The following is a 27,490-nucleotide window of genomic DNA, read 5'->3' as shown; positions in this document are numbered from 1 at the left end:
TTACCATCTCTGAAATCAGGATGTCTTAAAAATCAGTGGCATCTTAAATTGTAATTTGCAGCATTTTTTCTTGCATAGTGGCATGCAAAATTATGGTGTATCACTTAGATTCAGTCAGATACGGTATATAGATATACTACTGTATATGGGTATATGTATACATATGCGCATACTCACGGGAAGAATTACAGAAAATACAAAAGTCACTTTACTTCAATATAAAATCACATTAAGAAAGTTATGTTAGCAAAATAAAATATTCACTAAATAACAGTGAAATCACCAGTGGAATGTCAACACCCTACTTTCCTTCATTATTTCCCTCTCTGCCTTCTGGCAGGTGTGCGTTGCCTCTACATGTTAGAGACAGAGCTGTCTGCGGGTGCACGTGAGAACAGGAGAGACCGTCTGAGCAGTTCATGGTGGGAGTAGGTGGGAAGCGGCCCTCTGCCTCTTCCTTCTGCTTTCTTGATTTCTTTGTGCCTCTCGCCCTGCCCGGGCCAGGCCTTCAGAGGGTATCCCAGTTCTGCAGCCCAAGGTAAAATTATCCCTAGAGCAGCTCTTCTCCTCCCCTGATGGCATGAGGGGAAAGGAGGAGCTGGCACAGTGCATACGTACGGCACAGATAATTTTCAAAGCCGTCTTGGTGGGTGGTCTCCTGAGTCCTGAGAACCCCACCTTCGTCATGGCCTTTGATCTATGTCTGCTTCCCTGATCGGAAAAAGAACCTGGGTGGAGAGAGGGGGGGTTAGAATGAATAGTGGGAACAAAGTAAGGGGCATGGAAGCCTCCAGAAAAATCTGTCAGCAGCTCTTGCAGGCCAACTGACTCAGAAGCGTCTTGAGTGCTGGAGGGCGATGGTAGTAGCATGACACTGTAAAAGGAATCCATGCCACTGAATCGCATACTTAAAAATGGTTCCAATGGAAAATTTTAGGTTATGGATATGTTACCATTAAAAAAAGGTATGTTGACGTTCTATTCCCCAGTTTAAAATAAACATTATTGAGTGCTTATGGTAGGCCAGGCATTGTTCGAGGAGCTTACCGTCTGTTAACTCATGTCATGCTTATAACAGCCCCGGTAAATGCGATTACTCTCCTGTTTTGCAGATGAGCAAACTGAGGTTCTGTGAGGTTAAGTGACAGGCCCAAGGTCACACAGTAAGTTGTAAAGCCAGGATTTGGTTTCACAACCGTAACCACTATGCTAATTATATGGGAAAATGACACAAATCCCGTAGGCCATTCCCAGCAGCTTTGTGCTGTGTTTGGGCCCTCCCTCGGACCTATGACCAGTGTGTTTGGATACGGCCGAGAGGGCTGTGTCAGCCTGCCCCCCATGAACCTGCCTGCCCCCATGCCACCATGCCCCTGACTCAGGAAATGAAGATGCCCTACTTAGTCCTTCAAGAATCCTGGGAGTTGTCCTTAAATCCTCCCTCCCCCTCACCTGCCTTAATTTTGTCACTGTGTCCCAAATATGTTCCTAATCTGCCACTTCTCCCCTCCACCTCCACCCAGGCCAAGCCACCGTGATGAGCTGTCCACCTCCCAGCCTCCACCCAGCCCCTACAGTCCCTTCACAAGCAACCAGAACGGCCTCCTGCAATTACAAATCTGACCGAGGCATTCCTGAGCTTAAACCCTTCATGGCTCCCCCGTCCTCGGGATAAACCAAAATCCTTAGCATAATCTACTTCTTCAGATAATCATCCGTTGATGCACAGCCATTAGTTCAATAAGCCTGTCTGACCATCAGATTGTGGCCTCATGCTTAAACTCATGCTCAGGCTGGCTTGTGCACGCTTTCTTTGTTTTTTGCCTTATCAGGCTCAAATTCTAATTAAGTGACCCAACAAACTCTCCTGGAAGGAGATGGAACGAAACCAGTCACATATACCTTCTGGAAGCCTTATTTACAATGAGATACCAAGCCAAGGAAGTCCCAAGTAAACACCTTCAGAGGCCACACGTGGTACAGGGTGGACGTACTTGTTAATTATCTTACCTGGAAAACACTTCCTGGGTGCTGGTTTGCTCTGTCCCTCCTTAACCCTTTTCCACAAAGCAGCAGAGTAAGCTTCTGATATGCGAATATGATCATGTCACAATGCCACCTGAAGCCCTGCAGTGTCTTCCCAGGGACGTCCAGAAGGAAACCTGGCTCCCCCCGCCCCCCCCCCTCCCCGTGGTCACCTCTCCCACCTCAACTCCATCCCCTGCTGCCAGAGCCACTGTGACTGATCTCTGCCCTGCAAGCTCTCTCCAGCCCACTGCTCCCTCTGTCAGGTGGTTCCTGTCCTTCAGGCCTCAGCACGAATGTCACCTTCTCATAGAAGCAGCAGGTGGAAAGGCTGCTGTTGAGCCCACTGTAGCTATGTAATTTTGGATATACGTCCATAATATTTAAGGTTGAAAAATAAAATCTCAAAAGCAAGAATCTTACATTAGAGAGAAAGACAAACAAAGCCAAAGGACGATGCACCTTGTTAGCCTTAAGCTGGCTGCACACCTGTGCTGTGCTCCCCTCACCTGGCCGGTGGCAGCCCTGGGAGGGGGAGGAGAGGGTGGGACTGGGCACAGGCCACCTGGCCCTGCAACCCAGAGCAGGAGGTTGTTTGAGAAACAACCCACTGACCTGCAGGCTGCCCTGCAGGTAGAGATGTGAATGCTTACTGCTTACAACATCTGCAGAAAGTGCTGTGTGATTAAACTTTTCTACTTCCATTTTGGGGGAGCAGCTCATTCATTACAAGGTAAAAAAAGACATTCACCCTCCGTCTACCATCCAGGACCCCCCAGATCTAATGTAGCCCCCCCCATCACCCTCTCTCTTAGAACCCTATTTAATGGTCTCTGCAACTCTAAGGGTTACCTGAAATAGTCCTGATAATTTCTTTTCTTTACCTGTTCACTATCTGACAGCCCCCCATTAGAAGGTCAGCTCCCTCAGGGCAGGGACTTTGTGCTGGGGACGCCACATAGCACAAGATCGAGGACGTGTGCACTCAGGAGTCATACAGATGTGGTTTACTGTCTCAGCTTTACCCCCAGCTGTGTGACCTTTGCAAGTGACTGCTCCTCTCTGACCTCAGTTTACTCATCTGTAAAATGGGGCCCCTGAGGAGAGACCTCACTTGGCTCAGTGTCTGGCATGTGGTAAAACCACATTCAGCAGGAACTATGATTCTAAGGAGGGGGGCTCTCTCTTCCTGTCCCCAGTCATCCTTCCACCATCAAATAAAAACATATGGCCACTAGGGAGTAAATGGGAAGGAATCTGCTGTTTTCCTGCCTGCTGCTCTGCCTCCACATTGACCCCATGCCTCAATTTTGCCCTCTGGTGAGACTGGAAGACAATTCCTGCACCCACGGCCTCCTCTAGCTCTGGCATGCTCTTCCTGAGCTGCTGCTGACCCTTGCCGGACACCGCCCGCTCTGCTCCTGCCTCTTCTGTCCTCCCACAGACCCAAGACCTGGAGTTGTCCCTTTGGAGGGGAAGGAGAGGAAGCCCCTGGTAAGTGCAGGTCCAGGCCTTGTTTTCCAGCCCTGCTTTACTAGTAACAAAGCTGGTTCTTGGAAACACCGCCTTTCTTGACTGATTCCAAAGTTCGCGGTCAAAGGGTATGATGAATAAGCCCCTTAAACCCCAGCAATGGCTATTATTATGCTATTCTTGTACTGTTATTTGTATTACTGTTTTAATATCAAAGGGAGGCAGTGGAGTGGTAGAATCTAGAGCGCCACGGCATGGGGGTGAAATCCTGACTTCACTGTTTACTCTCTGTGGGAACCTGGGCCAGTCATTTCTCGGGATGTTTCCCCCATCTGTAAAATGGGGGTAATAATAGTTCTTGCCCCACAGGATTGCTGTAATGGTTAAATGAGTACTTGTCAAGGGCTTAGACTACTGCTTGGCCGTACTGTAATTATAATACACCTGTTTTGGGTTTTCACATCAGCTGCAGCAGCACCCCCTGCACCCTGGGCAGCTGGCCAGCCTCTTCTCACCACCCCCTCCATCCTTTAGCAGTTATTTAGCGGCCACGGAGGCAGCAAGGATACTTACAGCTTCTTTATGATTGTCTTCTCCTCCTTGTTAACTCTGACATGGTCGGCCCTGGCAACCAGAGAATCTTCTCTCCTTCCTCCTGAGCCTTCTCTTGATGGAATCAGGCCACTGCAGAAGAGGGGGAAAGTAAATGAGTTGTTTTTTTGCAGACCTCTTACCTGTGCACTTCCGGAAATGAAAGGTCTTCATTATTATTATATTAATATTAAGAACACTAGAGTCAGAGAGACCAGCAAATAGTGAGAAGGTTTCCTTTACCTTTCTAATATGGATGTCTCTTATTTCTTTCTCTTGTCTAATTTCATTAACTGGTATTTCAAGCTCCCCCTAGGTCAAGATGTATGACCATGGATAAATTCTTTAATTTTAGCCTTGGTTTCTTCCCCTGTAAAATGAGAATATTAATAGTGCTTCCCACCTAGGATTGGGGGATTAAACGAGATAATGTATGGTGCCTGACATTTATTCATGTATCCAACAAACATTTATTAAGCTACCTACTGCACTGGAGCACTGCAGATATAGCAAGGAACAAAAGAGACAAAACATCTTCTCTCAGGGTATTCATATCCCAGTGGAGAGAGAGACAACCAATAAGCAAATAAGTAAAATGAATAAAATACTAAGTAAGTCACAGGGTGATAAGAGCTACAGAGAGAAATAAAGGAGAGAAAAGGACTAGAGAGTGCTTGGCTGGAGGAGCGGGAACCCCAAGGGCTGCAATTTTACATCATTTAGTCAGGGACGGCTGCACTGAAGAGGTAACTGTTTTTTGTTTTTTGTTTTTTTAGCAAAGACTTGAAGGAAGTGAGACAGTGAACCATGCAGATGTCGAGGAAAGAGTGTCCCTCAGTCATCAGTGTAAAGGTCCTTAGTCAAGAGCGTTCAAGGAACAGCATGGAGGTCAGCAGGGCTGGACCAGTAAGCAAGGGGGAGGGTACTGGAAATGAGGTTAGAGAGGTGACAGGGAGACAAGTACAGGGCTGTACAGGCCATGGTAGAAATTTTGGCTTAAGCAAGTGTGCTGGTTTGAAAGGAAGTATGCCCCCTAGAAAAGCCATGTTTTAATCAAAATTCCATTTCATAAAGGTAGAATAATCCCTATTCAATACTGTATGTTTGAAACTGTAATCAGATCATCTCCCTGGAGATGTGATTTAGTCAAGAGTGGTTGTTAAACTGGATTAGGTGATGACATGTCTCCACCCATTTAGGCGGGTCTTGATTGGTTTATTGGAGTCCTATAAAAGAGGAAACATTTTGGAGAGAGAAAGAGATTCAGAGAGAGCAGAGAATGCTGCAGCACCACGAAGCAGAGAGTCCATAAGTCAGCAACCTTTGGAGATGAAGAAGGAAAATGTCTCCTGGGGAGCCTCATGAAACCAGAAGCCAAGAGAGAAAGCTAGCAGATGACGCCGTGTTCGCCATGTGCCCTTCCAGCTGAGGGAGAAGCCTTGACTGTGTTCGCCATGTGCCTTCTCACTTGAGAGAGAAACCCTGAACTTCATCAGCCTTCCTGAACCAAGGTATCTTTCCCTGGATGCCTTTGATTGGACATTTCTATAGACTTGTTTTAACTGGGACATTTTCTCGGCCTTAGAACTGTAAACTAGCAACTTATTAAATCCCCCTTTTTAGAAGCCATTCCGTTTCTGGTATATTGCATTCTGGCAGCTAGCAAACTAGAACAGCAGGGGACAAAAACGGAACCTTCCAACCGTCCATCATCCTCAGTCCTTCCAACCTCTCAAATCCAGTACCTTTCCCCTGCCACGTCAATCACCAGCAGACCCACCCACACCTTGAACCTGAACATTTGGAACAGCTCTAGGCCCAAATTGCAAACTCTATACATGGGAAATGTATTGATTTTTATACATTACTATGGTTATCAGCCACTGTATTTATCTGCTTATAATAATTTAGCTGACTCTCTTGGGTTTTCCAAATATACAATCATGTATTTGCAAAGAATGAGAACTTTCCTTTCATCTTTCCCATTGTTACATATCTTTTTTTTTTTCCTGTCTAATTGCATTGGTTAGTGCTACCAGAACAACTTGTTAATAATTATCACTGCTTCCTGGCACCTCACAGTCCCTGAAGTTGACTGGAATATTTATAACTTTTGTCTGCCTACTTATCATTCCTATCTTCTTCTGGTAATAAGCTTTTATTAGTTAGTCCCAGGAGAGGGTGAGCAAGTCACAGGATTAGCTGAGCATGAAACTCATCTTTCTAGTAACAGATGTTGAGGTCAAGTGACCCAAAGAGGGCCAGGGTATCTTCCTGGAATCGATACACAGAAGTTGGGAGAAAGCTGTTCTCTCTCACTTGCTCAGCTGGGATTGCCAGCAGCCACTTTTCTGTGATTCAAAGTCCTGTCTGCAATATAAGGTACTGAGCCCAGCAAACAAAGAGGAGAGAACTTCGGTTCTAACTTTGGGGCCCTGGGGCCTGCAGTTTTTTCTTTACTCCAGAGAGCTATTCCAAGACCCTTCTCTGCCATGTGAGCCAATAAATTCCCTTTGGTGCTCATGCTAGTTTGAACTGGATTTCCATCACTTGCAACCAAAGACAGCCTAACCACAATGAAACATTTCAATGTATGACCTGGTTCGGCTTGTTATGTTCACTTATGTGTTTTGTGGTGGTGCCTCCTGGTAAATTTGTGCCCCCTTTAGGTATGAGTGTCAGAGGGTAGGATTCATCCTTCTCCCTCCTTCCTTGCAGAAGTGCTCTGCATAAACTGGGCTCCTATTATTTAATGAGGCATCATCTGAAAATTCCTATTTGCACTGCCTATTGTATATAACACCACCAAATTCAGTGACTTAACATTATTTCTTAGATTGGCTTTATGGTTTTTATGCTGGTCTAGACTGGGCTTCTCAGGGGGCTACATTCAGAGAGTGGACCAGTCAGGGGCTGCGCACAGCTGGTGCATGTCAGGTCTCCTCCAGGTGCTGACCTTGAGCTTCCTTACAGAATGGTGGTCTCAAGGCCACATTCCAAGAGCACAAAAATGGAAGCTGCAAGGCCTTTTAAAGCCCCAGCCTGGGAAGCCAAGTGGCATCACTTCTGCCATATCCCATTGGCCAACACAAGTGGCAATGACAGGGTGAGAGGAGAGGTAAAGCCTCATTGCAAAAGGTATGCAGGATGGGAGGTGTCCCTGTAGCTGTCTTTGGAAACAGTCTACTGTAAGCCCCTTCAATTATAAACTCTCATTAGTATGAGCCTGGACCTCCAAATCGATGCAGCTGTTAAAGGTACATGTCAGTTGGCATGCTGGTTTCTCTCGAATATCCAATGCAGCTGTTAAAGGTACATGTCAGTTGACATGCTGGCTTCTCTCGAATATCGGTAACACTAGACACTCAGCAGTGCCCTGCAGTGTATTAGCCTGTACTGGATAGAAGGTACACGTCGGTTGCTCTCTGGGAATTCAAAACTGGAAATAAAATGTGTTGCTTTATTCACTAACAAGCTGTTCACGGCATCAGCACTTTCACACTTCCTCTTTTTTAACCACCTCTGTCTGACCTACTTACTCCATGAGATAGAGACATGTCTTTCCATAAACGTGGTTCCAACCTGGGCGGAAGGGGGTAAGGGAGGAAGGGATGAAATTCCTGTCGGCAGAACTCAGCCCTTTTGGATTTGGTTTCTTAGAACAGTTTTACTTTACTGCTGTTCTCCTGAAAGAATTCAAAGAATAATATCACCTGGGCTTTTTTGGGAGAAGGGGGTCGGGGTGTGTCCTTACTTCTAAACTTTCAGGGTCCCAGTATGACCCATTAGTCAGAAGCACAGGTTCTGAAGACCCACTGTCTGAGGTCACAGCCCCTCAATGCCAGCACCAGCCACAGGACTTCAAGCAGCTGCTTAACCTCTCCGAGGCTCAGCCCATTGTGGCTAAAACACCTTAAACGCCCAGCTCGCTTTGAGCACTAATTGAAGCAATGGTTGGGACACATTTTTGCAAAATGCCTGGCTCATGGTAAGCATCAGTAAATATTAGCTGGCACTGTGTTTTCTTTCTCTTGCTATCTCCTTCCTCAGCCTATAAGGAAACCTGCTCTGTTTAACTCAGCCTTTCCCAGAATCATTTGACCACGGAGTCCACTTTTCGAGAAATACTTATGTAAAAGAAAACATTTTGGGAAACAGCAGTGCGACAGCTTCCTCACTGGCCTCCCAGCTTCCTCTCTTGCTTACTCTACATCCATCCCCTACATAGCAGTTTTGTGCTTTTTTTTTTTCAGTTCAACTTTTTATTTGAATAAAACCAGAATATGTATAGCACAGGCAGCGCTAGTATCTAAATTAATACAATAAGCAATTACTAAAGCTACGGTGACTTGACATTCAGTCGAGTTTAAATTCACTTATTAAATGAAAGTATTAATTGCTAATAAAACTTGCTCAAATGCTATCGAGGAATGTGCACGTGCCACTGATTCCGCCAATTGAGCAAAGACAACCACGGGTTTGAGGACTGCCATGTGCCAGATGTTCACTGAAGGGAAAAAATACACACGACTGAACAAAACTCACACAACAAACATCCGAGAAGCTGGACATTTTATAACAGTGTTTTGAAGTGTTTCATTAACATCTTAAAATAAGTGTATCAAACCGTGGCATGTTTTGATTTCAAGCTGTCAATTCTGTCTGTACTAATGTGAGAATGTTAAGGCTCTGCTGCCAATGCCGGGTCTGCCTAACTTGACTTGAGAATTTAGTATGAATTAACATTAAAAGCTCACACTGCCCCAAAATATGTAACTTCACGTCTATGGTGACATTGAGCATTCTAGTGTCAGTGTTTTTGTACTGTCTTTTGGTCAAGTTTCTTAAAACTTTCAAAGCAATGTGATCTTTTTTAACTTTTAATTTTCATAGAATTTCAAACTTAAAGAATACTTGGTAGATTAGTACAAGGACTGCCCATATAGCATTTACCTAGGTTATCTAGTTATTTGTTTACCCATCCAACCACCCACCCACCCATCCATCCATCCACCCGTCCGTCCATCCGTCCATCCATCCATCTATCCATCCATTCGTCCGTCCATCCCTCTTCTTTCTGAACCATTTGATAGTAAGTTGGAGACATCTTACTCCCTGATTCCTAAATATTTCATTTGTATGGTTCCTAAGAACAAAGACTTTTAAAATATAGCCACAGGAGTTATCAAAATAACCACACTGATCTTTTAAAAAAGTAAATGAGATCTTGCCATACTCTTGATTAAGACTTTCCAATGATTCCTTATTACACTCAAAATAAAATTAAAGCTCCTTCCCGTGGCCCATGGGGTACACCTTCCCAGACTCTCCCCAGCCACACTCTTGCATTCTGGGCCCTACCCAGGTGGGGGCTCCTTGAACTGGCCCAGCTGGCTCCCGCCTCGGGGTCTTCACACTTCCTGCCCCTTTGCCCCCAGCTCTTCACACAGTTGCCTCCTTCCTGTCCCTCACTTCAGACGGATGTCCCGACCGACCGCACTGTCAGAGGCCCCACCTCACGCTCTGTCACTGTCACTTTGTTCTCTACCCTTTATGGCACTTGCCACCATTACCCTGCATGTTTATTTTGGGCTTTCTTGTCGACTGCCTGCCTCCCCCACTAGCCTGCAGGAACTGTGCCTTGTTCACTGCTTGACCAATCAACTGGCCGAATGAACGTAAGAACAAATATGTACTTTATCCGAGAACGCCAGGTGGGTCTGGCCCTGCACTGCAGGGACTGCCGAGGCAGCAGAGCCCCACCTCTTGTAGCACTGCAGCTCCTCCTGTGCCACCAGCAACTGGGACTTGAGTTTGTTGCGTTCCTGCAGCACGTCCCTCAGCTCCTGCAGAGTGAAGCGGGGCCGGTTGGGATCCGTCAGGTCGATTACCATTTTGTCTGGTCCCAGGTTCACCTGTAGGGAAAGGCATCCCTTATAAGGTGGACTGTCCATCCCAGAAGGATGGGGTCTCTGGTCTTGTGGTTCCTGGGGGTCCTATGAGCTGAGACAGTGACTGCTGTTAGGGCTTGGCTGATGGTAAAGGAGCAAAAGTTCAAAGTACCATTCCCAAGAAAAGAACTAGGGCTCCTGGGAGAAATGGCTGACGCTAGGGCTGAAGCTTTCGGGGAAGGTACAAAATGAACCTGGAATGCTTTGTTGCATGAGAAAGTGCTGAAAAAAAAAAAAAAAAGGAGGGGGTGAAGACATCTCAAAATGACACAAACTGAAGGCACTCCTACTGGTCAAACTAAAAACAATTTAAACATCAACATGAAAAGTAACAGGAGATGGGACAAGACGGTAGTTTAGGGAGGTGTGGGATTTAGTTAGTCCTCAAGGGCAGCTAGTAAATAGCCTGCAGCAAGTGTCTGGCGGGCTTCGTGACCAGACACACATCATACGAGTTTGGAACAGGTGGAAGGGACAAGACCACAGCACAGAGCTGTACGTCAAGTCTCCCAAAATGTGGAGGTTGCCTGGCCACTGGCACGGCAAACTGTTTTGGAGGCACTTCCTGATGGGAAAAAAAAAAGCAGTCTCTACTAGGAGCAAGGCAGGGAGAGCTCAGGGAAGCTCCAACTGAGGATTTAATTAACAAATCTGAATGGCTGAATACAAGTTCTGAGCACAGATAAACCAAGAGCAATCATGACAGGAACCCAGAAATCTCTCTGGCAGAAAGGAGGTGGGGCTAACGAGAAAAAGAAAAGACAAAACCATAGGTTTTGGAGTTGGCCACAGTCAGAATACTGGAAAAGGGCTGCACCCCTCCAAAACAGGTACATAAAGCCAGGTACCAACTTCAGCTCTTGACTGTTGAACCTAGGGGGCTGGAAACTGGCTCTGAAAAGAATTAAAAAAAAAAAAAAAAAACGTTTTAGCAGCTCACTGAAGAAAGACCCAGGAATTTTCAATTGTCAGCACTGACCCAGGCTAGAGCAGAGAGACAAAGTAACTAGTCAGGTGAAAGAGATAATTTCCTAAAGGGTCTATCTACCCCCAAAGTGTGTGTGGGGGGGGGGCAGGGGCAGAGCCCAGCTTAAGTGGCTGCCCTCATTCAGAAAATTCAGACCTCAGGGGCTGGAAAAAAGAAACACCTTAAGTTTGCCTATAACCTCAACCTCTGTCTCAACCATGCTGGTGGCAGGGGCAAGGTCCACTGAGAACTAAAGGCTCTGAGAACTAAAGACTTTACACCACTGGGGAGCTGTGGGTTGACAAGCACCACCTGCTGCAAGGACAGAAAAAGCAGAAAATCAAGAATCATGGGAAAGACTGGTTCTCTGCTGGGTCTCATCCTCAGGAAAACTTGATACTGATTACACCCTCCTCCTGAGACCTGACCTGTCTTGTCTGGGAAAATCTGATTGGGGTTGATCATATCTGGGGAGACCGTCTTCAAAAAAACTTCCATATAGGCAGGGCAAGTACCAGAAAAACAAGAGCTGAAAAATTCTGATCAGTTAAATAGAAGCAATGCTAGAGGTCTAGAATAAATTGAAACGACAAGAAAGCCCTAGATAAAAGAGAGAAAACAACCTCCAGAATAAACGAGCCAAGGAGACCAAAGCCAACAAAAAACACAAGTCCTATTAGGGAAGCTTGAAGATACGATGCACTCAAAGGAATGAACTGAAGTTTCAAATGAGATACAGGAGTAAATGACTAGTTAAAGATGCTCAAATAAATCTTTGAAATCAAATCAATGAGTTGAAGGAAGATACCCAAAAAAGACGAAGGACATAATGAAACCCTGGGTGTGAGAGAGTCAGGTGTCAATGTGGTCACATGATTCTGTGGCTCTGCTGCTGTGGACAAATAATCAGCATGTGGATTTCATCTACAGCTGATTATATGTGCGACTGGCTAAGGGGATGCTTTCCACAATAAGTGATGTTTAGTTTAGTCCGCTGGAGGATTAAAAGGAGACCTTAGAAGAGAGAGAAGCAGTTCAGCACAGCTCAGCTCAGTACTCAGGGCCAGCAGAGACCCAGACGTTTAGAGATGCAGAAGAGAAATGCCAAGGGAGGGAAATGCTCGAGGGAAAGCTGTTTGAACCTAGAAGCCAGGACAGAAGGCCAGTAGATGTTGCCATGTACCTTCCCATGTAACAGAGGGACCCAGATAGAAATTTGCTGTCCTTCCTCTGAAAGCCTGTAAATTTGTAACTAAATAAATCCCCTTTATAAAAGCCAATCCATTTCTGGTGTATTGCATTCCAGCAGCTTTAGCAAACTAAAACACTGGGTGAATAAGTACATGGAACCTTGGGTAGGACATGAGATTTTGTTGATTTGTTCACAGCGATGCCCAGTTGAATCCCAGAGTGATGTGATCAGTGAGTGGAAAAGTATTTGCAAAGTCCCCTTCAGGGAATGGGGAGAATGGGAGAAAATTCAACCTCCCCAAGTTTAATTCTTGATATTCTCACAAGCAGTGTGGACAACCAAAGGTATAGGCTGAGCCCCCTGTCATGGGGTTTGTTCATATGAAACTTAACCCCACAAAGGATAGGTCAAGTCTACTTAAAATTAAGCCTAAGAGTCACCCCCAAGAGAGCCTCTTTTGTTGCTCAGATATGGCCTCTCCTTCCAGCCAACACAACAAGCAAATTTACCACCTCCCCCTGTCTACATGGGACATGACTCCCAGAGGTGTGGATCTTCCTGTCAATGTGGGACAGAAATCCTAGGATGAGCTGAGACTCAGCACCAAGGGATTGAGAAATCCTTCTGACCAAAAGGAGGAAGAGTGAAATGAGACAAAGTGTCAATGGCGGAGAGATTCCAAACAGAATTAAGAGGTTATCCTGGAGGCTATTCTTACGCATTAAGTAGACAGCAACTTGTTATTCAAGATGTAATGGAGAGGCTGGAGGGAACTGCCTGAAAATGTAGAGCTGCATTCCAGTAGCCACGTTTCTTGATGATGACTGAATAATGATATAGCTTTCGCAATCTGGCTGTGTGATTGTGAAAACCTTGTGTCTGATGCTCCTTTTATCTACCTTGTCAACAGATGAGTAGAACATATGGAATAAAAATAAATAATAGGGGGAACAAATGTTAAAATAAATTTAGTTTGAAATGCTAGTGATCAATGAAAGGGAGGGGTAAGGGGTATGGTATGTATATATATATATTTTTTTCTGTTTTCGTTTTATTTCTTTTTCTGTTGTCTTTTTATTTCTTTTTCTGAATTGATGCAAATGTTCTAAGAAATGATCACGATGATGAATATGCAACTATGTGATAATACTGTGAGTTACTGATTATATATGTAGAACAGAATGATCAAAATAGGAATGTTTGCATTTATTTGTTGGTTTTTTGTATTTAAAAATAAATAAATAAATAAAACGCTGGGTGTCCATTCAGAAGAACTTGAAAGCTTGAAAAACAAAAACAAAAACAAATGGCAGAACTTATGGGAATGAAAGGCATAACAGAAGAGATGAAAAACACGATGGAAACATAAAACAGCAGATTTGAAGAAGCAGAAGAAAGGATTAGTGAACTACAGGACAGGACATCTGAAATCCTGCACACAAAAGAACAGATAAGGAAAATAATAGAAAAATTTGAGCAGGTTCTCAGGGAATTGAATGACAACATGAAGCATACAAATACACATGTTATGAGGGTCCCAGGAGGAGAAGAGAAGGGTAAAGGGGCAGAAAGAATAATGGAGGAAACAATCAGTAAAAATTTCCCAACTCTTATGAAAGACATGAAATTACAGCTCCAAGAAGCACAGTGTACACCAAACAGAACAGATGTGAACAGACCTACTCCAAGACACTTACTAATCATCAAATGAAAGGACAGAGAAATCTGAAAGCAGCAAGAGAAATGCCATCCATCACACACAAGGGAAGCTTGATAAAATTATGTACAGATTTCTCAGCAGAAACATGGAGGTGAGTAGGCAGTGGTATGATATATTTAGGATTCTAAAAAAGGAAAACTGCTAAACAAGAATTCTATATCCAGCAAAACTTTTCTTCAAAAATGAGGGAGTTTAAAATATTTTCAGACAAACAGACGTCGAGAGACTTTGTGAATAAAAGACCTGCTCTACAAGAAATATAAAGGAACGCTACGGGCAGACAGGAAAAGATAGGAGAGAGAGTTTGGAGAACAGTGTGAGTATGGTTAAAAGAGGAAGGCTAGGGGAATGTATGACACCAGAAGGAAAAACAGAGAGGATAAAAACTGGCACTGTATAATTTAGCGAAACCTAGACTGGACAATGATGGTGATTAAATGTACAAATACAAGAAAGCTTTTTCATGAGGGAGAACAAATGAATGTCATCATTGCAAGGAAATGAAAATGGGACGGTATAGGAAAAAATAAAATCAATGCAAATTAGGATCTATAGTTCAAACTGTAATATTATTCCCATTAATTGTGACAAAGGCAATATGCCAATACTAAATGTTAATAAGAGAAGGATATAAGGGAGCGATATGGGATTCTTGATTTTGTTTCTACTTTTAATTATTTTATTAAAATTTTTTTTCCTCTTCTTTGTGGAAGAAATGGAAATGTTCTCATTTAGACTGTGGTGGTGAATGCATAACTATGTGATTATACCAGGAATCCTTGACTGTTTACTTAAGATGCATGATATGGTATGTGATTAAAACTATTTTGAAAATAAACAGAAAAATGCAAGTGCTGGAGAATATCAGGAACAGAGACAAACAAGTTTTAGAGAAAATGTAGAGAAAGAGATGTACCTATTCACCACTGGTAGGGAGGTAGACAAGTGCAGCCCCTCTGGAGGGCAGTGCGGTGGTTCCACAGGAGGCTAAGTAGAGGGTTGCCATATGATCCTGCAACCCCATTATTACATATATACTTGGAAGAACTGAAAGCAGAAACACGAATGGGGAATTCCTGATATTCTCCCAAGCATTAGGGACTTCCAATTTAATCTTGGGCTTGCCCTTATGAAACTTATTTCTGCAAAGGAGAAGCTAAGCCTACTTATAATTATGCCTAAGAGTCAACACAGAGAACCTCTTTTGTTGCTCAGATGTGGTCTCTCTCTGTAAGCCAACTCAGAAATAAACTAATTACTCTCCCCTCTACGTGGACATGACTCCCCAGGGGTATAAGTCTCTCTGGAAACGTGGGACATGACTTCAGGGATGAACTGGCTCTGGCATTGTGGGATTGAGAAAGCCTTCTTGACCAAAAGGGGAAAATAAGTGAAACAAAATTTCAGTGACTAAGAGATTGCAAATAGAGCTGAGAGGTCATTCTGGAGGTTATCCTTATGCATTGTGCTGGTCTGAAACTCTTGTGTACCCTAGAAAATCCATGTTCTTTAACCCCGATTCAGTTATTGCTGGGTGGGAATTTTTTTTATTAAGTTGTTTCCATGGAGATGTGGCCCACCCAACTGTGGGAGGGACCTTATGATTAGGTGGTTTCCATAGAGATGTGTCTCCACCCATTCGAGGTCCTTTACTGGAGCCCTTTAAGAAAGAACTATTTTGGAAAAAGCTTCAGTGCCGACAGAGCCCACACAGCCAGAGTCCTTTGAAGATGCAGAAGTAAAACACCCCCAGGGGGGGCCTCATGAAACAAAAAGCCAGGAGAGAAAGCTAGCAGACATCGCCATGTGCTTCCCAGCTGACAGAGGTGTTCCAGATGGCATTAGTCTTTCTTGAGTGAAGATAACCTCTTGTTTCTGCCTTGATTTGGATATTTTCACAGCCTTAGAAGTGTAAACTCGCAACTCAATAAATTTCCTTTTTAAAAGCCATTCTGTTTCTGGTATATTGCATTCCAGCAGCTTTAACAAACTAAAACATGCATTATATAAATAGTCCTTTTTAGTTTCTAGTGCATTAGAATAGCCTAGAAGGAAAGACCTGAAACTGCTGATGTTTAATCCAGTGGCCTTAATTCTTTTTTTTAAATTTATTAATTAAAAAAATTAAGAACCAACAAAAACATTAACATATAATTCTGTTCTACATATATATTCAGTAATTCTCAATATCATCACATAGTTGTATATTCATCATTTCTTAGAACATTTGCATCAATTCAGAAAAAGAAATAAAAAGACAACAGAAAAAGAAATAAAACAATAACAGAAAAAAAAAGATTATGCATACCATGCCCCTTACCCCTAACTTTCATTTATCACTAGCATTTCAAACTAAATTTATTTTAACGTTTGTTCCCCCTATTATTTATTTTTATTCCATATGTTCTACTCGTTTCTTGACAAGGTAGATAAAAGGAGCATCAGACACAAGGTTTTCATAATCACACAGTCACATTGTGACAGCTATATCATTATTCAATCATTCTCAAGAAACATGGCTACTGGAACACAGCTCTACATTTTCAGGCAGTTCCCTCCAGCCTCTCCATTACATTTTGAATAACAAGATGATATCTACTTAATGCATAAGAATAACCTCCAGGACAACCTCTCGACTCTGTTAGGAATCTCTCCGCCATTGACACTTTGTCTCATTTCACTCTTCCCCCTTTTTGTCGAGAGTGGCCTTAATTCTTGATGATGACTGTAAAACTATATAGTTTTTATAGGGTGACCCTGTGATTGTGAAAACCTTGTGACTGACACTCCCTTTATCCAGTGTATGGGCAGTGAAGTAATAAAATCAAGACAATCAATCAATAAATCAATAAAAGAGAGATAAGGAGTATAGGATGTTTTGGGTGTCCTTTTTTAGTTTTTAGTTTCTGGAGTAATGAAAATGTTCTAAAATTGATTGTGATAATAAATGCACAACTATAAGGTGATACTATGAGCCACTGATTGTATACTTTGGATGGATTTTATGGTGTGTAAATATATATAATAAAATTGCATTAAAAAGCACACACAGTAAAGGGCGGGCAATGGTGAGTCAGTGGCAAAATTCTCACCTGCCATGCCAGAGACCTGGGTTCGATTCCCAGAGCCTGCCCATGCTTAAAAAAAAAAAAAAGCACACACTAAAGTTTGGAGTGATGGAAAAGTTTTGGAACTATAGAGTGGTGATGGCTGCAAAAAAAAGATGAATAGTAACAAAAATGGATAATAGCACATTGAATAAAAAGAGAACTCAGGAGTCCATATTGATGATAAAAATAATAATAAATCAATAAATTAATGAGGAGGGTGAGGAGACTGTTTACTTTGCTAAGCAGAATGCCAACTAACATGCATGGAAGATAACTGAGTTCAAAATGGACCCTTCTGCAGTCTTCTTCCGTAGTGAATGATTCGGAAAGAGCAATCAATGGCTCTTAAGCCTTTGCGTGAAAGTCCTCTTGGTTTCGTGCCTCTTCCCATAGGTTATATATATTGCAAAGGGAATAAACTGCAGTTATTATAAAAAATAGAGGGTGCACAGGAAGTTCAGTGGTTAGAATGCCCACCTTTCAGGCAGGAGACCCGGGTTCAATTCCCGGACCATGCACCTACAAATAAATAAATAAACACAAAAGTAACATGTGAACACCAGGTCAGATAGCATTTAGGAGAATTTTAGGAACTTTCCTGGAAGATGTCACAGCATGTCATTTGGTGCAGAAATCTTAGAGAGAGAAATTTTACAAGTGATCAAAATTAACAGCATCAATAACGGCACATCAATACCACGTGCCTCCTGATAAGATGCCCTGAGAAGACCCCCACGTTGCTGTAGCGATGGGCCTGCCAAAAAATGTGTAACTCGAATCTATTCGTGGTGAAAATGAAGGATGTTTTACAAAACAATTGATGTGTAATTTTCAAAAAATGTCAAGTTCATAAAAAAAGAGGAAAAGCTGAGGAAATGTTCCAGCTTAAACTAGACTGAAGAGTCACTCAAGGACACACGTGACTGTGGACTAGCTGCTGGGTCAGCAAAAGATGCTGTGACGGACACTGGGAAATCGCAGGACTTAGACCGCAGATGGTACATTAGATTTTAGTATGCTATCAACTTCACCATTCCTGAATTCATTAATTTACTGTGGCTATGTAATGTTTTAGGAGGTATAACCTGAATTATCTAGGGATAAAAGATCACAAAGTCTGCAAATAACTTAAATGCTTTAACAAAAATATATGCACGAATAAATAATATATACACAGATATTATTTGTATATATATATGTATGTTCTAGTTTGCTAGCTGCCGGAATGCAATATACCAGAAATGGAATGGCTCTTAAAAAGGGAGAATTTAATGAGTTGCTAGATTACAGTTCTAAGGCCGAGAAAATGTCCCAATTAAAACAAGTCTAAAGAAATGTCCAATCAAAGGCATCTAGGGAAAGATACCTTGGTTCAAGAAGGCCGATGAAGTTCAGGGTTTCTCTCTCAAGTGAGAAGGCACATGGCGAACACAGTCAGGGCTTCTCTCTAGCTGGAAGGGCATATGGCGAACACGGCATCATCTGCTAGCTTTCTCTCCTGGCTTCCTATTTCATGAAGCTCCCCGGGAGGCGTCTTCCTTCTTCATCTCCAAAGGTCGCTGACTGGTGGACTCTCTGCTTTGTAGTGTTGCTCTCTCTGAATCCCTCTGAATCTCTCATTCTCCAAAATGTTTCCTCTTTTATAGGACTTCAGAAACTAATCAAGGCCCACTCAAATGGGTGGAGACATGTCATCCCCTAATCCAGTTTAACAACCATTCTTAACTAAATCACATCAACCAGGGAGATGATCTCATTACAGTTTCAAATATACAGTATTGAATAGAGATTATACTACCTTTATGAAATGGGATTTATATTAAAACATGGCTTTTCTTAGGGGGCATACTTCCTTTCAAACCAGCACAATGTTTATGTGCATATACATACATATATACACACACACACAGAAAGCAAAAAATGTAACAAAATGTTAATATCTGTAATACCTGAGTCAAATCGAAAACTATGGTAATTTCAAAAGTAGTGCTTGCTGATAGCAGCAAAATTTTTAAATATGTGCCACAGCATAATGTCCTATGAAAAGATCTGTATTTTCTATTGGGGTTAGTCACAGGGTATTGCTAATTTTACTGTGGTTTGTTGACTACATTAATAATAATCAAAGAAAATGATAAATTCCAGTTGGAAACTGGTGAACATAAAATGCTATTTTTCCCACAGAAGTACAAAGACCCATTAAATTAGAATCATTGTCCCTTTGAGGGTCCATGAACTCCAAGTTAAGAACCTCCAGGTTCCAGAAAGGCCATGCTTTTTTTTGTTTTATTGTACCTTAATAGTTTCTTCCCCCTCTCCTGCCTGTGATTCCACTCACCTCATTCCCTACTGTATTTAATATTTGTGCTTGTAGGCCATCTTCCATATTTCTCCTCTATTTCCTTAAAATATATATGGTATTTATTTCATAAAAGTTTAAAAAACATACAAATATTATGGTATTAAAAAAAGAAAGAAAGAAAAAGAACCTCCAGGTTGAACAACTGGTAATATTGCACAATAAGAATTTTCAAAAGCTATTAAAAAACTGAGGAATTCCAACTATTATCTCACTTATATGAAGTAAACAGAATACACAAATTCAGAGAGACAAAAAGTAGAGTACAGGTTAACAGGCACGGAGGGGAGGCAGAATGGGGGATTAATGCATAATGAGTATAGGGCTTCTGTTTGGGGTGATGGGAAAGTTCTAGTAATGGGAAGTGGTGATGGTAAGGAAACACTGCAAATGTGATTGATCCTACTGAATGGTATACTTAAGAGGGTTGAGATGAGAATGTTTATGTTGTATACACGTGTTTTGGTTTGCTACAGCTGCCAGAACACAATATATCAGAAATGGAATGGGTTTTATACAGGACATTTATCACGTGACTGGTTTTCAGTTCTAAGACCGTAGAAAGACCAAACTAAGGCGTCCGGAGAAAGATACCTTAACTCTAAAGAAAGGCCAATGTCTGACACATGGGAAGGCACGTGGCTGGGATCTGTTGGTTCTTGTTCCCATTTCCGTGGCTTTCAGCTTTTGATGCCAGTGGATTCCTCTCTAAGCATCTGTGGGCCTTCACTTAGCTCCTCTGGGACACAGCTCTGGGTTCTGACTTGCTTAGCTTCTCAGGGGAAGGCACATGGCGATGTGTGCTGGGCTCTGCCTGTGTCTAGGCATCTGCTCTTTCTGTCGGCACTCTAAGCATCTCCAAACATCTGGGTCTCTGTCAGCTCTGAAGCAAATGTTCTACAAGCGTCTGCATCTGAGGTTTCTCCAAAGTGTTTCCCCTTTTAAAGGACTCTAGTAAACTAATCAAGACCCACCTTGAATACGTGGAGGCACATCTTCATCTAATCAAAAGGTCCCACCAGGAATATAAAATGGTACAACTGCTGTGGAAGGAAGTTTGGCGGTTCCTCAGGAAGCTGAGTATAGAACTGCCATATGATCCAGCAATACTATTGCTAGGTATCTATTCAGAAGACATAAGGGCAAGGACATAAACGGACATTTGCACACCAATGTTTATAGCAGCATTATTTACAATTGCCAAGAGATGGAAACAGCCCAAATGTCCATCAATAGATGAGTGGCTAAACAAGCTGTGGTATATACATACGATGGACTATTACGCAGCTGTAAGACAGAATAAAGTCATGAAGCATGTAACAATGTGGATGGACCTTGAGGACATTATGCTGAGCAAGATTAGCCAGAAACAAAAGGACAAAGACTGTATGGTCTCATTGATATGAACTAACATTAATGAATGAACCTGGAGAATTTCAGTTAAGAACAGAGACCAACAGGAGATAGAAATAGGGTAGATTTTGGGTGATTGGAGCTGAAGGGATACAGATTGTGCAACAGGACTGACTAAAAATTTGGAAATGGATAGGACAATACTACCTGATTGTAGCACAATAATGTTAGTAACTGAGTGAGGCTGAATGTGAGAATGATAGAGGGAGGAGGGCTGGGAGCACATATGAAACCAGAAGGAAAGATAGACGCTCAAGACTGAGATAGTATAATCTAGGAACGCCTAGAGTGTATAATGACAGCAACTAAATGTACAAATTAAAAAATGAATTTGCATGAGGAAGAACAAAGGAATGTCAATATTGCAGGTGATGAAAATAGATGGTCATTCATATTAAAAAAAAAAGTTTCCACCACAGCTGGGTGTATCACATGTCTATAGAAACAATTCAAAGTTTCCACCCCTTACAGAATTGAATCAGGATTAAACCAATATCTCCCTCAAGATTGGATCAGAAAAAAGGACATGGCTCTTCTGGGGTATACAACAATATGTTTCCAAATTTAAAAGAAAAAAAGTAGGAGAAAAGACCCAAAAGAACATTATTGGGAAAAAATATACTGAGGAAAATGACATTATTGGGACCTATGAAACAAACTGGAATATAAGTTGTAAGTTTTATATCAATGTTAGATTTCTTGAACTGGATAACTATGCTTAAGGTAGTTTCCTAAGTGAAAAATCTTCATTCTCAGGAAATATAGGTGGAAGTCTTAAGTGTTCAAGGAGCATGATGGAGACAAACTACCTTCAGATGTTTAGAAAACAGAGAAAGAGAAAAAGGAAGGAAGGAGGGAAGGAGGGAGAGAGAAGGAAGGGGAAGAAATGGCAAATGTGGCAAAATGTTGACTAGTTGATGGATCTGCATATCTAGGTGGAGAGTATGCTGGAGTTCTCTATATGGGCTTTGTATTATTTTTGCAACTTTAAAAAAAATTTTAATTAATTAAACCAATCAACATACAATATGAACATTCTTTTTTCTTTCCACCACATAGTTGTATAGTCATCATCATGATCATTTCTTAGAACATCTTCATCAATTCAGAAAATAAATAAATAGAAAACAGAAAAAATTCATACATACCATACCCCTTACCCCTCCCTTTCATTGACCACTAGCATTTCAATCTACTAAATTTAACATTTGTTCCCCTCTTATTTATTTATTTTTAATCCATATGTTTTACTTATCTGTCCATAAGGTAGGTAAAAGCAGCATTCGACATGAGGTTTTCACAATCACACAGTCACACTGCAAAAGTATATCATTATACAATCACCTCCAAGAAACACGGCTACTGGAATACAGCTCTACATTTTCAGGCAGTTCCCTCCAGCCTCTCTGTTATGCCTTAACTAAAAAGGTGATATCTATTTAATGCGTAAGAATAACCTCCAGGATAACCTCTTGACTCTGGAATCTCTCACCCACTGACACTTTATTTTGTCTCATTTCTCTCTTCCCCCTTTCAGTCGAGAAGGTTTTCTCAATTCCTTGGTGCTGAGTCCCAGCTCACTCTAGGATTTCTGTCCCACGTTGCCAGGAAGGTCCACACTCCTGGGAGTCATGTCCCACATAGACAGGGGGAGGGCAGTGAGTTTGCTTGTTGTGTTGACTGAGAGAGAGAGGCCACATCTGAGCAACAAAAGAGGTTCTCTTGGGGGTGACTCTTAAGCCTAATTTAAGTAGGCTTAGCCTATCCTTTGCGGGGTTAAGTTTCCTATGAACAAACCCCAAAACTGGGGTCTCAGCCTATTGCTTTGGTTGTGAGAATATAAAGAATTTTCCACTTGGGGAAGTTGAATTTTCCCCCTTTCTCACCATTCCACCAAGGGGACTTTGCAAATACTTTTTTATTCCCTGTTCAAATCCTTCTGGGATTTATTGAGGCATCAATTTGGAAAAACCTACAAAATCTCATGCCCTACTCAAGGTTCCATGTACTTATGTGTTCAATTAAGCTGTCCACATAAGTTATATTAGGAAATTGCAACTGTTTTGTAAGTTTGAAATTACTTCAAAATAAAGAGTTTTAAAAAATGAGAAGTCTTTATATTCTGATTTACTGCAACTTCCAAACTATGTTAAGTGAAAACAAGCAAGAGGCAGAACAGTGTATATATGCTATCATTTATATAAAACAAATGGAAAACATATATGCATATGTGCTTATGTTTGCATACAGTTTCTCCAGAAGAATACAAAAGAAACTGTGGAAGGAGACGGGAAGGGAGATTTTTCACAGCAGAACTTTTTGTACCTTTTGAAATATTATTTTTTTTAACATGGGCAGGAACCTGGAAGTGAACCGGCATGGCAGGTGAGAACTCTGTCACTGAGCCATTGTTGCCCGCCCTGTACCTTTTGAATTTTGAACCTAAATTTAAAAAAAATTAAAAAAAAAGGCCCCTCCTCCCCATATTTTTATGAACTGTCTAGTGGCAGGAAACATTCATTCTCTGGGCCCTTTCCCCACCCCTTTCTTAAGACTGCGGTTTGGGAGGAAAATATGCCATCTCATCCATCGCCTGCTGAAGCTTGTCCACTTTGCCTCATAGAGGAAACTGACCAGTCCTTCTGCAGACCACACTGTCCGTGGGTCGTGGGTGGGATTTCCTGTTGGAGGCAACAGACAAATGGTACAAAATGTGGGCTAAGTCATCTTGGGCAAGTCATCTAACTTCTCTTGCATCGTAAGAGCAAGGCTACTATAATAATGATGACCATCTCACAGATGGACACTAAAGCAGAACCTCATCTACATACACTATTATGACCGTGACAGATTATTGGTAAAATAAGTTCTCACCTGCCATGCCAGTGAGGGAAGCCACTGGAAACTATCATTCTTTGTCATGAATTTCAGCGACCCTGCTCCTGTTGTCTCTTCATGGCACACTTCAGTTTGCAATCCTGTATTCTAGTTCTGAAGCTTGGACCCTACATTTCCTACTAGATGTGAGCTCCTAGAGGGCAGGACCTTGTGAATCACCTCCATAGCCCCAGGGCCTGGCATACAGAAGGAACTCGGCAAATGCTCATCACACAAAGTCAAAGCTCTGTATTTTAATATGGAATGGTTAATACCAGCATCTTCAAATGTTCTAAAAATGATCATGGTGGTGAATATACAACTATGTAATAATAATGTGAGCCACTGATTATGTACTGTGGATGGCTTATATGGTGCATGAAGATATCTCAACAAAAATATTTTTAAAATAATAATAATAATAAAGACTAGCATCTAAGAGCTCAGTTCCTGACTCCACTTCTTACTAGCTATTAAGTCTTTGGACAAGCCAACTTAAATGTTGTATAGCTTAGTTTCTATAAAATGGGTAGGATGATATTGCAGAGATTAAATGAGATAGTCCACTTAAAACGACTATTTTTTTTTATAACTGTAGCTGGCAACTATTGGAGGGTCATGAAACTAATTTAGCAAGTTGCAACAAGAACTTTTAAAATCATGAAATAGAATAGTAAAGAAAACAGTGCATCATGAATATAAGGGTATGTTGTCTCTTGAAACCTCTGTTTCAGCAAACCTGGATAGTAACGTAAAATTTAATTTTGTAAAATTGAGATACAATATCAAGAGTGGAATGATCATATGGTAAGAATGTTCGTGTTTGTATGCTGTTACGTTTAAAAAATAAATTAATTAATTTTAAAAAATTGAGATATAATACATAGTATGTAAAACGTACTAATCTTGAGTTTATATCATGATTTTTAACATATGTATACACTGGGGTAACTGGGCCCAGATTAAGATAGGAAACACTTCTAGTTGTCCAGAAGTATCCCTACTGCCTCACCAAGGAGGTCGACCATTCTGCCTTCTATAACTAAAAATTATTTTATTCCTTCTTGAATTTCATATAAATGGAAAGTAGGATCCTTTTGTACTTGGCTTATTTCTTTCAATGTAATACCTGATATTACATCCATAATACCATCCATACTGGTATACGTATTCATAGTCCAACCTTTTTCATTGCTGTATACTAATCCATTGTACGACTATACTACTTTTTAAAACAATCCATTCTTCTGTTGACGTACATTTGGATTTTTTCCAGTTTGGGGCAGTTATGAATAAAGCCACTCTGACATTCTTGTACTTCTTTTTTTTGGGTGGTCATATGTATTACTTCTTCTTTAGTTAAAATGTATTTCTTACTCTAGAGGTCAAAGATTTTCTTCCTGTGATGCCTGAACCAAACGCATCCGCCTAGCCTGGGAACTTGTTAAAAATGCAAATTCTCTGGTCCCAAAAGCTACTGAATAAGAAACACTGGGGTTGGGGCCCAGAAGTGCGTGTTTAAAACCAACACACCAAGTGATTTGGAGGCAAGTTAAAGCTTGGGAACCGTAGCTGGAGGTCATGGTAAAAAATGCTGGATGCCTTCCTAACGTAAACTCTGAATGATAGTCGATAGTATAATTATAATACTGTTTCATCAATTTTAACAAAAGTACCACATTATTCTGGAGGTTATTCTTATGAAACCTTCAGCTAGAAATCGCTATTTATCATGGTTTGCCAAACCCCAACCAAAACCATTCCTGCCAACCCTAAAGAACACCTAGGACTTTATCTAAGATTCTACAAAGGTTCTGTGTACTCTGATTACTTTCCAGAAACCTAGACCCCCCCAGATGGGTTTCTAGGCTAAATAACTCCTGAAACCCAGAGGGCCCAGCCTCTCCAGAACATCAACTAGTTCCACCCCCATCCCATATTATCAACAGCCCCTTCCAATAAGAAAAAGTTAGAATAGGCATAGTCCAAATATCCGTAAAGCGTGGGAGAAAGATCAAAGAAGAAGGATATAACACAGAAGTTAGGATTTAACAAATGAGTACGACTGCTGAATCATTATATCGATATTTCTTTTAGTCTCCGGTGTCTTGGAGCAGCTAGAAGGAAAAAACCTAAAACTGCGGCATTATAACCCATACCAAATTCTGAAATCTGTTCTGTAACTAATTGTTACGATGCGCTTTGAAGTCAATTACTTTTTTTGTATATATTTTATATTTCACAATGAAAAAAAAAACCGCATCAGTGCCAAGTGTGAATAACCGGGGAAATTTTGTGTGTGTGTGCGTGTACGAGGGAGGGGGTGGTGTATAGGAACTCGGTACTTTCTGCAAGAATTTCCGGTAAACCGGCAACATCTCTGGATAATTAAAAAAAAAAAAAACTGCTGGAAGTCACCGATGTAGAACCAACGCCACACGCTGCTCGGCAACTAGTAGGTGCTCAATAAACGCAAACTCTACAACGCTTCTAACCCGAGGATCGGGTTCTTACTCTTTCTGAGGGGTTTGACTAGTCAAGAAACGGGAGGGCTTCCCACGGAGCGCGGGCCGCTCGAGCCGGGCCCACGCGCCCCAGCCACTCACCTGCGCGCCGGCCGGGGGGCCCTGGCCGCGCAGCCCGTCCACCTCCTTGCGCAGGCTGTCCCTCTCCAGCCTCAGCTCCTCCACCGTCAGGTTGCCCTCGCTCACCAGCGCCTCCAGCATCTCCAGGACGCGGACAATTTTGAACTGCAGCTGGGTCACCCTGGGGTCGCTGCCCAGGGCCATCAGCTCGCGGCCCACCACGTAGGAGATGTCGTAGACGTCCTCGGCGGTCAGCTCTGAGGGACTCTTGCCCAGCGCCCCCTCGGGCCCCGCCTCGTCCTCGTCGCCCTCCTCCTCCTCCTCCTCTCGGCAAGGGGGCTCCTCCATGGCCGCGCAGACCCCCGCAGCCGGGCGGAAGCTCAGAGCTTCCGAACGCTCCACTCCCTCCAGCTTGGAAAACTTTCCGCCGGGCCGAAACCCGGCGCGCGCGGGCTGGGGGCGGGCCCGGGGCGGCCAATCGGCGGCGCCTGGGGTGGGAGCGGGGCCTGGACGCGCGCGGGGGGTCGCGTTCGGGCAAGGGCGCGCCCTGGGAGGTGCTGTGTGCGCGCAAGGAAAGCGGAAAGGGAGGGCAGCCGAGAGGTCACGGGTGACCGCGACTGCTCCCGGCCTGGGGTGGGGGCGGCGGCAGAGGCCGGGGTTTCCATGGGGACGGTGGGCGGGGTTTCCACGGTGCGAAAAGGAAAGGGCGGAAAAGTCACCCAGCTTTTTCCTTTCACACTCAAGCTTTCCAGCCAAAGAATTTGCATGGTGCGAAGAGGAAGGGCTGGGCTTCTGAGGGCATCTTTCCGAAGCAAAAGGGCAAACGGAAAACAGCTTCTGGGCCCCCCTCGGTCACCGTCGTCAGCGCCTGGGGCATTTGGCTTTGCTGTGACCCAAAATAAAATGGAGCATCCCTGCCCCACCTGCTTCACTGATTCCAGGGCTTCTCCTCTTAAAAACTTAGCCAGCGCTGTAAAGGTCACTTAACGCCCGAGCCTCAGTTTCTTCTTCTGTAAAATGGGCCTAAGGATAGTGCTGCTGCAAGAAATAGTTGATGTCATGAGATAAGGTCAGTGTCAAGTCAAACGCCCAGGAAGCCCTCGAGCACGCAGTAACTTGCTATTCGGGTGATCTTTCCCGCTGTGTGCCAGCCACTAGGTGACTTAGGTGGGTGTGGGGAGAGGAATAAGATAAAAACCCCTGGTGCCTTGAAAGTTATAAAGCACT

The 27,490-nt window shown here is 42.7% G+C and overlaps 1 protein-coding gene across 1 annotated transcript; it reads right to left on the bottom strand.

The window, feature by feature from the left end:
- Window positions 1–185: 185 nt before the first annotated feature.
- RILPL2 (Rab interacting lysosomal protein like 2) lies at window positions 186–26,861 on the bottom strand. Its single transcript, XM_077159642.1, has 4 exons — window positions 26,285–26,861; window positions 9,853–10,004; window positions 4,072–4,182; window positions 186–728 (listed from the first exon to the last, which is right to left on the bottom strand). The coding sequence occupies exons 1-4, from the start codon at window positions 26,609–26,611 to the stop codon at window positions 698–700; spliced, it is 621 nt and encodes a 206-aa protein (XP_077015757.1). The 5' UTR covers window positions 26,612–26,861; the 3' UTR covers window positions 186–697.
- Window positions 26,862–27,490: the final 629 nt, after the last annotated feature.

This window comes from Tamandua tetradactyla, chromosome 5 (genome assembly GCF_023851605.1).
Source record: "Tamandua tetradactyla isolate mTamTet1 chromosome 5, mTamTet1.pri, whole genome shotgun sequence".
Lineage (NCBI taxonomy): Eukaryota > Metazoa > Chordata > Mammalia > Pilosa > Myrmecophagidae > Tamandua > Tamandua tetradactyla.
This window is presented reverse-complemented; position numbering and strand designations above follow the sequence as displayed.

What these genes read in the sequence shown, in the direction of transcription:
- RILPL2 (XM_077159642.1), bottom strand. Translation starts at nt 26,611, where the DNA reads ATGGAGGAGCCCCCTTGCCGAGAGGAGGAGGAGGAGGAGGGCGACGAG. An exon ending in GCCCCCCGGCCGGCGCGCAG is followed by an intron (nt 10,005 to 26,284) that starts GTGAGTGGCTGG and finishes CTTTCCCTACAG; the next exon opens with GTGAACCTGGGACCAGACAA. An exon ending in GAGCTGCAGTGCTACAAGAG is followed by an intron (nt 4,183 to 9,852) that starts GTGGGGCTCTGC and finishes CCTCTTCTGCAG; the next exon opens with TGGCCTGATTCCATCAAGAG.